General features: G+C 41.2%; 1 protein-coding gene across 1 annotated transcript; it reads right to left on the bottom strand.

Moving 5' to 3' along the window:
- Positions 1–4,068: 4,068 nt before the first annotated feature.
- On the bottom strand, positions 4,069–10,719 carry LOC127661732 (extracellular calcium-sensing receptor-like). The gene is made up of 6 exons (XM_052152582.1): positions 10,511–10,719; positions 9,964–10,252; positions 9,118–9,873; positions 8,784–9,011; positions 5,128–5,251; positions 4,069–4,967 (listed from the first exon to the last, which is right to left on the bottom strand). The coding sequence occupies exons 1-6, from the start codon at positions 10,717–10,719 to the stop codon at positions 4,069–4,071; spliced, it is 2,505 nt and encodes an 834-aa protein (XP_052008542.1).
- Positions 10,720–12,930: the final 2,211 nt, after the last annotated feature.

The raw sequence follows: 12,930 nt of genomic DNA, 5'->3' as shown, positions 1-12,930 counted from the left end.
TGACATCGAAAGTTTAACCCTTTACTGACAGCACAGAGCATTCTGAACTGAGATCAGTCAGTTGAAATTAAATAAAATTAAGTTCCCCTTCTGTCACTCACTCGACATTGTGGCCAGCCGGCATTCTCCCTTGAGCCCCCGGAATTGGATGACGACATCGCCGCTATATCTGACAGCGTCATAGCGACGTCTGATGCTGATGACTCATCTGGGCTGCCACTTTCGGGTCTGCTCGCCCAGTCTGAGGCTGACGCACAGATGTCCGCTATGCCTTCCCGGGCTGTCTGAGGCTGGACTAGAAACCTCCATCCCCCCCACCGCTCATAGCCACGCCCCACCCCCTAGTTCCTTTCTTTCCAGAATTGCACGACGAGCTGACGCGGTCGTGGGGGGCACCTTTTACTGCCCGGAACCGACCCCTCTGCTCGTCCACTCTCACTGCCCTGGATGGCAGGGCAGCCCATGGGTACACAGAGGTCCCCAAGGTGGACAGAGCAGATGCAATCCACTTGTGTCCCGAGGACGCCGCCACCTGACGGGACCACCCGGTACTCCCCTCCAGAGCCTGTAGAATGACGTCATCACTAACCTCGAAAGTCTACAGCACCACCGGACAGGTCGCCTCTGCCCTGCATACCATGGCACAGCACAGGCACTCGGGCGGGCGATGGCCACCCTCGTGGTCCAAGAGTGTCACCTCTGGCTGAACATAGTCAAGATGCGCGAAGTTGACAAGTCCCCCTGTGGCTAAACAACAGGTAGCTCCACCTCAAACCGGGCCCAGCTCTCAACCCCAACGTCGAGCACCTCGTAGGTGGCGTATGCCCCCCGTCTCCAGGACCCCTTCCAGGACCAGGAAAGCTCAGAAGCGCTTCTGAGATGGGCGACCCAGCCAGTCAGATGTTCGCTCCAGAGGTGGTACCAAGACCACTCCATCCCCCGGTGGAGGGCCGGGAGGAGAATCCTTGTTTCATTTGCCGCACCGCTTTCGGGCTGCAGGACACACATTCTCAATTAAGAGCTATTTCCTCACACCCTGGGTCATCCAGCCGGTGTGTGCCATTCTCACGGCACCCCAGCCCCAAAACTCAACAGTCCCAGCTCCCCAGACACAGCACTCTTGCCTCTGGATCCACGACTGCTCAGCCCCGGCAGGCCAGCGCTGATGAGTTCTGAGGACGCCTCTCTATTACCTCTTCCTCAGTCTCTAACCCGCCCCCTGACGGGTGCACGGAGAAAGGTAAGTGCTTTCAGTCTTTTCTCAGCACTGAAGCCTCGGGATGTTCTTCTGCCTCCCGACGTGCTATTACGCTATAACCCGTCGTGCAGGTTGGCCTACGGTTCGCGTTCAAAGGCCAGGGGTATCAGTACAAGGTCCTCCCCTTCGGTCTCTCCCTGCCCATCGCATCTTCACGAAGGTTGCAGAGGCAGCTTTTGCCCCGCTAAGAGAAATGGGCATCCACATACTCAACTACCTCAATGACTGGTTCATCTTGGCTCACTCTCGAGAGTTACTATGCGCTCACAGGGACCAGGTGCTCAGGCACCTCAGCCGTCTAGGGTTTCAGGTCAACTGGGTAAAGAGCAAGCTCGCCCCGGTTCAGAGCATCTTGTTTCTCGGCATGGAGTTAGACTCAGTCTCAATGACAGAGCGCCTCACCAAAGTGCATGCTCAGTCAGTGCTCAGGTGCTTCGCTCTCTTCGAGCCCGGCATAGCGGTTCCTCTATAACAATTCCAGAGGCTCCTGGGGCATATGGCATCCTCAGCCGCGCCACTCGGGTTGATGCATATGAGACCGCTTCTGCACTGCTACAGACTCGAGTCCCGAGATGGGCATGGCGCCATGGCCAATACCGTGTGACAATCATCCCTACTTGCTGTCAGACTTTCAACCCTTGAACAGACGGAATCCCCTTGCAGCAGGTGTCCAGATGTGTCGTGGTCACCACAGATGCCTCTCAACAGGGTTGGGGCACTGTGTGCCATGGGCATGCTCCCGCTGGCCCCTGGACAGGACCCCAGCTGCGTTGGCACATCAACTGCCTAGAGTTGCTGGCTGTATCTCTTGCCCTACGGCGGTTTCTCCCACTAATCGGAGGCAAGCACATCTTGATCCGTTCAGACAGCACAGTGGCGTGCGCTCTCGTAATATGTCACAACCTGCCCACCATCTCCTTCTTTGGAGTCAGCCACGACTCAGGTCGCTGCGCGCCACTCACATCCCTGGCAACCGCAATACAATGGCGGATGCGCTGTCGCGGCAGGTTTCACCCAGCGGGTCCCCCCTCATTAGGCTGGACCTACCACCACGCCATTTCCCACGTACGGCTTCACAACCATCGTGGTGTATTTTCCACATGTTACCTCCCCTAGACTGGGCAGGATGTGGCCTCCGCAGGGTCTTTTGCCCATGAAAGAATAGGACCAGTATAGACCGCCTTCCCCGGTGCATTTTTTTATAGCGTTAAGCCCCAGCCGCTTCACGTCCTATGTGAGAGACAAAGTGAGAGAAAACACCGCAGCTGCCAGGCTTGCTCACATGCTAGTCATGTAAATGTACTCAGGTCTGTATGTGACATCTCTTTGGGGGCATTGGGGAGGGCTACGTGCAGCCGACACAGTTGCATCTAGCACACAGTAGCCTGCTTGCACCTGTCTCGACAGTTCACATAACACGGTCAGCTGCACGTAATGTGCTCAACAACCACGTGATAAGATGCGTGGATTGATGGTCTCAGACGTGACTGAGTTTCGTCCTCTTCCACCACGAGGACCTAGAGCATATTGGGAATTGGGCATTCCAAATTGAAAAAAAAAATGAAAAAAAGAACCTGCCAAAATCTGGCATTGTATCTTATGGTTATTAAAAACTTGCAACTATCTGTTTTTAGGCAGACAGTTGCAAGTAAACAAGATATCCTCATGTTTGACAAACAAACTACAGTATGATGCATACAGATGTTATACACAATCCAAAATGGGTTTTAGTCAGAATAAGTAGATGAAATATGAGAATTATTTTACTGCATTACTGTTTTTGTCTCACTGGCAGGGCAGAAAAGGGATTTTTGAGAGATTTTTTACTTATAGTGCTTGTCTTAATATTGTGTGGTGTTTGGAGTGAATGGAACCATGGTTTATATTGAAATACTCCCTCACTTGACTTTATCAAGCCCGCTTCACGGGTGCGCTTCAATGGTCGCGTTCATGCGGATATGAAATGCTGCACAATGTATAGTGCGCGTTCAAGCCATATTTAATTTTGGATGACTGTACGCATTGTTCCGCGAGTCCACCTAATTACAAAAACAAGATTCTGTCTGGTGGTTTTGAATGCCCACATCTGACTTTGGAGCTAGCCAATCATAGTAAAAGACTTTGGGGTGGCACCAGGGATGGCCAATGGAGTGAACATTCAGACAGCACTTATTTAAAGGTAATTGAAGTATGCATATACATTTTTAAAAATTAAATCACTCATACTCTTCTATACTTTTTAAATAAGCTATAGTTTTTGTATTGCAAAAATAAAACAAAAAGTGTTAAAACAAAAGGCGGGCCAAATCAAAATATACAAACACATTCATTATCAACCAAGTGAGCAAGTAAAAATACAGTATCAAGAACATAGTTTGGGCATCTCTGCTCTTTTGCAAACTATCCCACCATTTATATTTTTGTCTTTTGAAAAATAATTACGAATACAAAATAATTTCATAAAAGGTTATTACTAATTATTAAGCCTAATATTTTGATACATTAACAGGTTTACCTACTCCATTGATAAAAGTTTAGTTAAAAAAATATTGAAGCGAAAAAGAAATTGAGGTCAAGAACTTGCACCCACCCAGTCTGACGGAGATCATATAACATGTGGGGGAAAAAACGTGTTTAGTACACAAGTTTATGGTTTATTTGAATAATTTTATATGGAAATTATTTTGGGAATTTTATGAATCAGTAACATTTTCTTTTTTTCTTTTCTTTTTCTTTTGTATAAAAACTGCAAACCACTTAAATGATGATATACAGTAGCCATGTTGTTTTATTTATCAATAGGACTTTGATTACATTTTTCCCATCACATGTTGCTTTGTATTTTGTTCAGGCTTAAACAGTATGATATAACATTTAGGTGCAAATATACAACAAAGTAAACCAAAGCTTGAGGCTAAAATGGCAAATATCTCCACAGCTACAGTAAATTTTCCAGGAGAACTGACATAAGCTGGAATAAATGTGATCCATACAGCACAGAAAATGAGCATACTGAATGTGATAAATTTGGCTTCATTGAAGTTATCAGGCAGAGTGCGAGCTAGAAAAGCCAGAATGAAGCACAACAGTGCCAGTAGCCCAATATAACCCAGCACAGCCCAGAAACCTATTGTAGAACCCAGACTGCACTCAAGAATGATCTTTTCCTTATAGTATTTCATATTTTCATAGGGAAAAGGGGGAGATATTTTTACCCAAATCACACAGATAAGAACCTGTATAAATGTAAAAGCAAGAACACTGAGTCTCTGTTGAAGAGGACCAAACCATTTCATGACATTGTTTCCTGGAAGTGTAGCTTTGAAGGCCATTAACACCACTATAGTTTTCCCCAGAACACAGGAGATACAGAGGACAAAAGTGATGCCAAATGCTGTGTGACGTAACATACAGGACCACTCAGTGGGCCGACCGATGAAAGTAAGTGAACAGAGAAAACACAGAGTCAGTGAGAAAAGAAGCAGGAAGCTCAGTTCTGAGTTGTTGGCTTTTACTATGGGGGTGTCCTTCTTGCTGTAAAACAGGGTGGCCACCTGCACAGTTAATCCTATTCCAAACAGTGAGAAAAAGACTAGCACTATACCCATAACTTCTGTGAATGAAAGAAATTCTACAGCTTTTAACACACATTCATTTTTCTCAGCATTAGACCAGTATTTCACTGGACACTGCTTGCAGTTATTTGAATCTGAAAAGGAAGTTGTGATCACTATTATTAGAGACAAAAATAAATGTATTTTATTTGTGAATTCCTTTGATAAGTAACTGCATCTTGAACAGTAGAAGGAGAACACAGAAAGAGCAACTAATCAGTTTTCTTTGGATCTCTGAGATGGGCTGATGATTACCTGTCGCATTACTGATCTCTCCTTCTGCACATGGAATACAGTCATAACAGCAGACAGGTCTTCCTTTCTGGGCAGCTTTTCTCGTGCCTGATGGACAGCTCTCACTGCACACAGACCTTGGCTTCTACATGATAAAAAATTATTACATACACAGTTTTCTTAATGACTTTGAATATTGAAGATAAATCTTTTAATATGATTGAGAATAGAGAATTGGTTCTTTGAAGCATACCACTAAAATGAAAGCTATTTTAAGCCAGTATATTGTGAATAATTTTTGGGAACATAACAATCATTTGAAAGTGTTGTTATAGAAATTGTGTATCATAACTCAGACTGCCTAGCATTGTACTGTCTATTATGCATAATGGTACTGCCCCAATTAGGGCTGCTTATCATTCAAACATTTTCAATATTGATACCTATATCGATTTCTTGACTTTGATACCGTTTCCTAAACGTTACTTTTTTCGATACCCATTAATGTGAAGAGGAAAGAAAACAAGAAATCTAAACTGTTAATTCAGCCAACCCTAAGGATAAGCACAGTTTAACCAGATAACTAGTTTATCTTGAGTTAAACTTGATCATTTTCTGTCAACTTTAAAGAATTTTTGCATCGATTTAGCTTGCTATCTATAGCCATACATCCAAACAATATCTAACGTTATGTAGGTCCCAGTTTATAGGACTATGTCACCGCGCACAGAAACGTTAATTTATCAAGTTCACAAGCACGTACCACTTCAAGTTAGCCGATTTTGTTTGTTGGTTTGTTTGCTAAACGTTAACATTACCTGTCAGAGTCCCAGTCATAGTGCCACTGCATTCATCAGTAGCTTTGAAGGAGGCTCTGTGGCAGGAGGATGCTGAGAGTATGACTGCACCGGCTCAGTCTTCTTGCAGTCAAAGACGTAGCATCTTTCTGCTCTTAAGCTAATTCCGTGCACTGTCAAGTACTTCATCATATTTGTCATGCAGTATGTCTTGGCAGCAATTATCTTTTCGCAAATATTGCATTGCGCGCTGTTGGCATCGAGCTTGGTGAAATGTAACCACGCTTTTGATCTTTTCCACATCTTTTACATCTATGGGGGTTGGGACGAATACACACTACAGCCTCACATGTGAGCTGCATCTCTGGGCGTAACCGGCGTAAACTAGTGTTGATGCCTAACCACAGCCAATCACCAGCACTATTAGATTTGGGCACATCTAGAATGCTACATGCTTATCACTGACGTTGATGAGATTAACCCCTTAGGTGTCGAAATTTGGTACTGAACGACAAGAAATGTTTTGATACTCGATTGTTTAGAGGCAATTTGGTCTGTTCCTAAAATGTATCGAATTCGATACCCAGCCCTAGCCTCAATACATTCAGTAATGCCCTCTGGCATTCCTTTTATAAGCTTAATCAAACTGCATCATCACTTGGCCTTTTAACTCTGAATTTATGCAATTCAGCATTTAAAAAAATATATATGTTTACCCATATGAAGTTACTCTTTTTCAAATAAAAGTATTAAAAATACAAGAATCTACTTTTTTGAAGTTTGACAGTCCATATACAGGTGAAACTCGAAAAATTAGAATATCGTGCAAAAGTTCATTAATTTCAGTAATTCAACTTAAAAGGTGAAACTAATATATTATATAGACTCATTACAAGCAAAGTAAGATATTTCAAGCCTTTATTTGATATAATTTTGATGATTATGGCTTACAGCTTATGAAAACCCCAAATTCGGAATCTCAGAAAATTAGAATATTACATGAAATCAATAAAAAAAAAATATTTTAAATACAGAAATGTCGACCCTCTGAAAAGTATAATCATGCATATGTACTCAGTACTTGGTTTGGGCCCCTTTTGCATTAATTACTGCCTCAATGCGGCGTGGCATGGATGCTATCAGCCTGTGGCACTGCTGAGGTGTTATGGAAGACCAAGATGCTTCAATAGCGGCCTTCAGCTCTTCTGCATTGTTTGGTCTCATGTCTCTCATCTTTCTCTTGACAATGCCCCATAGATTCTCTATGGGGTTCAGGTCAGGTGAGTTTGCTGGCCAATCAAGCACAGTAATACCATGGTCATTGAACCAGGTTTTGGTACTTTTGGCAGTGTGGGCAGGTGCCAAGTCCTGCTGGAAAATGAAGTCAGCATCTCCACAAAGCTTGTCTGCTGAAGGAAGCATGAAGTGCTCTAAAATTTCCCGGTAGACGGCTGCGTTGACTCTGGACTTAATAAAGCACAGTGGACCAACACCAGCCGATGACATGGCTCCCCAAACCAACACAGACTGTGGAAACTTCACACTGGACTTCAAGCATCTTGGATTGTGTGCCTCTCCATTCTTCCTCCAGATTCTGGGACCTTGGTTTCCAAATGAGATGCAAAATTTGCTCTCATCAGAAAAGAGGACTTTGGACCACTGAGCAACAGACCAGTTCTTTTTTCTTTAGCCCAGGTAAGACGTTTGACATTTGAAGCCCATGTCCAGGACCCGTCTGTGTGTGGTGGCTCTTGATGCAGTAACTCCAGCCTCAGTCCACTCCTTGTGAAGCTCCCCACACATTTGAATGGCCTTTTCCTGACAATCCTCTCCAGGCTACGGTCATCCCTGCTGCTTGTGCACCTTTTTCTTCTACACTTTTCCCTTCCACTTAACTTTCTATTAATGTGCTTTGATACAGCACTTTGAGAACATCCAACTTCTTTTGCAATTACCTTTTGAGGCTTTCCCTCCTTGTGGAGGGTGTCAATGATGGTTTTCTGCACAACTGTCAGGTCAGCAGTCTTCCCCATGATTGTGAATTCAACTGAACCAGACTGAGAGACCATTTAAAGGCTCAGGAACCCTTTGCAGGTGTTTTGGATTAATTAGCTGATTAGAGTGTGACACTTTGAGCCTACAATTCTGAACCTTTTCACAATATTCTAATTTTCTGAGATTCTGAATTTGGGGTTTTCATAAGCTGTAAGCCATAATCATCAAAATTATATCAAATAAAGGCTTGAAATATCTTACTTTGCTTGTAATGAGTCTATATATTAGTTTCACCTTTTAAGTTGAATTACTGAAATTAATGAACTTTTGCACGATATTCTAATTTTTCGAGTTTCACCTGTACAGTACCTGTATAAGTGTAAAGGCAAGGACATTTAGCCGTTGTTGTGCAGGCCACAATCATTTATAACATTACTTAAAGGACATTAAAACCACTATTGGTTTCAACAGAACACATAATGGTAAATGGTCTGCATTTATATAGTGCTTTTTTTTTTTTAACCCTAGAGGTTACCAAAGCACTTTACACTGTAAATCACCCATTCACACACACACACATTCACACTCACACTCATACACCAATGGCCGCAGAGCTGCCAGGCAAGGCGCTAGCCTGCCATTGGGAGCAATTTGGGGTTTAATGTCTTGCCCAAGGACACTTCAGCATGTGGAGTTGTGTGGGCCGGGACTCAAACTGCCAACCCTGCGATTGGCAGCCGACCCGCTCTACCACCTGAGCCACAGCCTCCCCATAATGTGTTTTCAATAGTATTTACAATATAAAAGTATTTGCATTACAAGAATTAACATTTTGTTCCACCAGTTAAAAAAAAACTATAGGACAAACAAGTTAGTGCCATTTACCTCCAGCTGTCCTCCAGCCCAAATTATGTTTTCAGTGTTAAGCACAAAACGCTGATGAGGGGGCTTTGAGGCGTCATAGTAACCCACTGGTTTAAAGTGAAATGATCCATCTGAGTCCTGCTGCCAGTTCACGACTTCATACTGGGCTACTGCAGCGCCAGTGCTGTCAAACCACACCTGATCTCCAAACTTTACTGTGAAATTAACTTTTTTCAGAGCCTCAACCACCTGGCGAAAAAGGCATTATAATCGAGTCTTTTTAACAAAATGTCAAACAGAAATATGGTTACCCTCTTGCTCTCTACTTTTTATTATGATTAGTATATATTATTACCTGCTGTGGTTGTATTGTCAGGTCTTTCTCACAACCTTGTTGTTCTTTGCACTTGAGTAGACTGTGTAGTGCATAAGCCACAGCATACACTGCTTTGTATACGTAGCTTGAATATCTGTATTCAGTTACATCTTCATTGTAATTTTTAAGCACAAGTAGATCCTGATATCTGTCACAATTTAATATGTTTTGAGAAGAATTCCCATCTCTCTCTGTGCATGGAAAAGCTGTATCCCAAAATCTTTTAATAACATAATCTGAAAACCCTTCAATATTAATTTTTCTCAGTGCAAACCCCAGTGCACCCCCAATCACAGGAAAGCTTTTTGGAGTGATGTATTCATTTGAAGCAACCCAGCTCTTCACACCAATCACTTGTAGGCCAGTAATATTCTGAATACTGAGCTGCTCAATCAGTAAGCCCATCTCAAGAAATGAAACAAATGCAACAATTACTTTTGCTGTGCCTTTTTTCATTATGTCAACCACTTTTAGGAGTTTTTCAGGCTCTGTTCTGTAGAATTTCTCAGAGTACTCTACACAAATACCCTCCTCCTGGGCTGTTTTCAGAAATATGGCCATTCCATCATTTCCATAGTCATTGTCACTGTTCACAGCTCCCACCCAAGACCAGCCTAAGTGCTTGACTATGTATGCAAGTGCTCTGCTCTGGTGATAATCACTAGCTGCAGTTCTGAAGAAAGAGGGGTACTCTTTCCTATTACTGAGACATTCACACGAGGCTGAGTGGCTTATCTGGAAAAAAATATATAGCACAGGATACAGTGAAACAGCAGCAATATGTTAATTTTGTCAAAGTTTAATGGTTCTCTTATTGCCTCTTACCACTGGAATTTTAAAAGGTCCTGTAGTTCTGGACAGAATCACTGTGGCAGAAGACTCTGTTTCCCCTATGATAGCATGTAAAGGATATTGTCCATTACATCTTTCACCTGCTGCAGAGTCCTGATCATTCATCATTGACATAGTTGCACTCATTGAAGAAAGTATTGAACTGCAGGTATCATAAATTTTGTATCCAATAGAAACATTTGGAAGAAAACTTTCACTTTTGTTAATCTCCTCAATGGCAAAGATCATGATCTGTGCTAGCCGAAAATCTCTCAGAGTCACACTGTGAAAACATTAAACCAACAGTCTGAAAATCAACTAAATCAATAGATGAATATGGTGAAAAAGAAAGTACATTCTTTCTTTTTTTTTATTTCACCTATGATTTATACTTGAAACAATAACATTCCAGATGTTATGCTAGTTTGCTGTTATTAAACACATACATACATAGATATGTTGCAGTGTGTTTTCATTCAAATATGTCTGTATTAAATACGTATTCTCTAATGTTTCTCATGTAGTTTCCAATATAACAAACCTGGTGCATGATAGAAGCTGAGGTTTCTGTGTAAACTCAAATGAAGGTAATGTTTCTTTACTGTGGATTGCAAAAATTCCTCCAATTGTTAGGTCTCCATCCTTGGACAACAGTGGGTACTTAGGTTCTCCCATCGTTCTGCAAAGTGTCTTTTCCGCCTTTGCCTGAAGACGATAGAAAAGAAGGAGTGTATAAAGACAGATAAACATCCCAAAGATTGAGCTCAACTGTGACTGCCAAATGCAAATGATCTGATACACCAATTGCACTTTTATAAACATTATTAACATGGATGAATGATTCAGAATGCAGGCAATTACCTCATATGGCAGAATATGAGCAAGGTAAACTGGGGTGGAATACAGTAAAGCTAATGCTTTGGCTTTCAGGCTTTGAGTTGAATGACTTGATTCATGAGAATTATTAGCCTCATTGTAAAACTGAATATTGGAATAGTACATTTTTACAGTGAACTTAGATTTGGACCTAGTATCCAATAAAGCCTACCCTACTACATATTATTTTCTTCATATTTGTACACTTGCTCACTTGGGTGATAATGAAATGTTTTTGTGGGTGGGTTTGGGTGATTTACAAGGACTTTTTTTAGGTTACAAACTGGTAATTGCAAGGGTATTCTGCAATTAATGTGGTTTATGAGGACATTTCTATTGTCCCCATAAATCAAATCGCTTAAAAATCATACTAAATGATGTTTTTTTTGGAAATGTAAAAATGCAGAACGTTTTTTGTGAGGGTTAGGTTTAGGGGTGGGTTTAGGGGATATAATCTACTGTTCATTCAGTATAAAAATTATTTTGTCTAAGGTTAGTAACACCAACATGTGTGTGTGTGTGTGTGTGTGTGTGTGTGTGTGTGTGTGTGTGTGTGTGTGTGTGTGTGTGTGTGTCCATGCGTGCATGTTTTTATTGAAGTATATTTTGGATTTGGTTTTATTAAAAAAAAAATTAAAAAAAATGCTTCTTGAGGAAGAACATTGTTTTGGTAATGTACAAATTGTGCTTAGGCTCTGCTCCTCTGCGCGGATGAATGTGGTTCGAGGCACCGTTGTACACATGGATACAGGGCATCTTATCAGTGCGAATGGACAAATAAATACCAAAAGAAAGTAAAATACTGATATCCGAAAACATGTAATAATAATGCAGATAAACGCCATATCTTATGATGTTGTTTTGACTTATTGGAAACATGAATGTTTTGAAATAAATTACATTACAAAAGTTGGGCAACGTTCGTTAACATTAGAAATTATGATATCTAGTCTGATTTGGTCAAACGTTGTAAAGTTTTTAATAACTGCAGGGTATTCTGGCCAAATAGACCATGGTAGTAACTAATTTATAGATTGTCATTGTTACCAACCAGTGGTCAACCTCATTTCAAGACTCACATTGTCCTTGGCAAGCCTAGGATTAATGGATTTATTTATATATATGATTGCCGTTATAAAGAAAAATTCACACATGTGCTAGAAAGTGAAAGTTTTGCACAAATTACTATATAATTATTGTATTTCACTACACACATACAGATGTGTGTGTGTGATTACACAATTATACATAAACCATAACAATAAAATATCTAACCTGTTGAGTAATAAAAAAGCCATATCTGGGTCGCTTTTAATTCCTTTCAGATCTCGGAGTTGTTGCCTCTGAAGAGTCAAGCCAATGTTGATTCAGGTTTTATTACGGACTCTGTCGCTTTCCCATTTTGCTTGTAGACTGATTTGTTCAGGGTTTCTTTGTTTTTAAAACTGGTGATTCGCCATTTTGATTGATCCATGGTTAATTTTTCTCATTTGTTGTGACAAAAAATGTCAGATTCACGCTACTCCCACACCATACACACGCTATAGTAGCCGGAGTAGCCTTATTTTCTCTGTGTACAGATATGACGTAAACATGCACGCGTGAATGATGTATGTATGCAATTTCCTGTGAAAACCGTCCCGACAGCTCTAAAATGTAAATCATTATTATACGTTTATCAAAGTGTATTTGGGTAAAGAAAAGACATGGTTTGGAAGATGGATTTTTGCTGCACTCTCTCATTAATAACATTTTGTTATTTAAAAAAAAAAAAAAGTTGCATAGTGTAGCTTTAACATTGGAGCTCGTCTATCCGTCTCTTAAAGTTGACCACATTTATATCCAAATCAGCGATTAATATAATTAACTGGTTATGACTTTATTCAGAAAAAAGTGAAAATGCTCCATTTAGTATTAATCTATTCGGAATATTCCTGCTTATGTAAAACAAAGAAACTGAAACTTGCTCTGTCTTTTTTCTTCTTGTTCTTCTTTAAACTGTGCTAAACTTGAGAATGTTAAGTGTTTTTGAACTATGAAAAGGCGCTGTATAAATGTAACATTATTATTATTATTATTATTATT

This window comes from Xyrauchen texanus, chromosome 21, assembly GCF_025860055.1.
Source record: "Xyrauchen texanus isolate HMW12.3.18 chromosome 21, RBS_HiC_50CHRs, whole genome shotgun sequence".
NCBI classification, from domain to species: Eukaryota; Metazoa; Chordata; class Actinopteri; order Cypriniformes; family Catostomidae; genus Xyrauchen; species Xyrauchen texanus.
The sequence above is the reverse complement of the archived record's forward strand: the minus strand, read 5'-3'. Positions and strand labels throughout refer to the sequence as shown.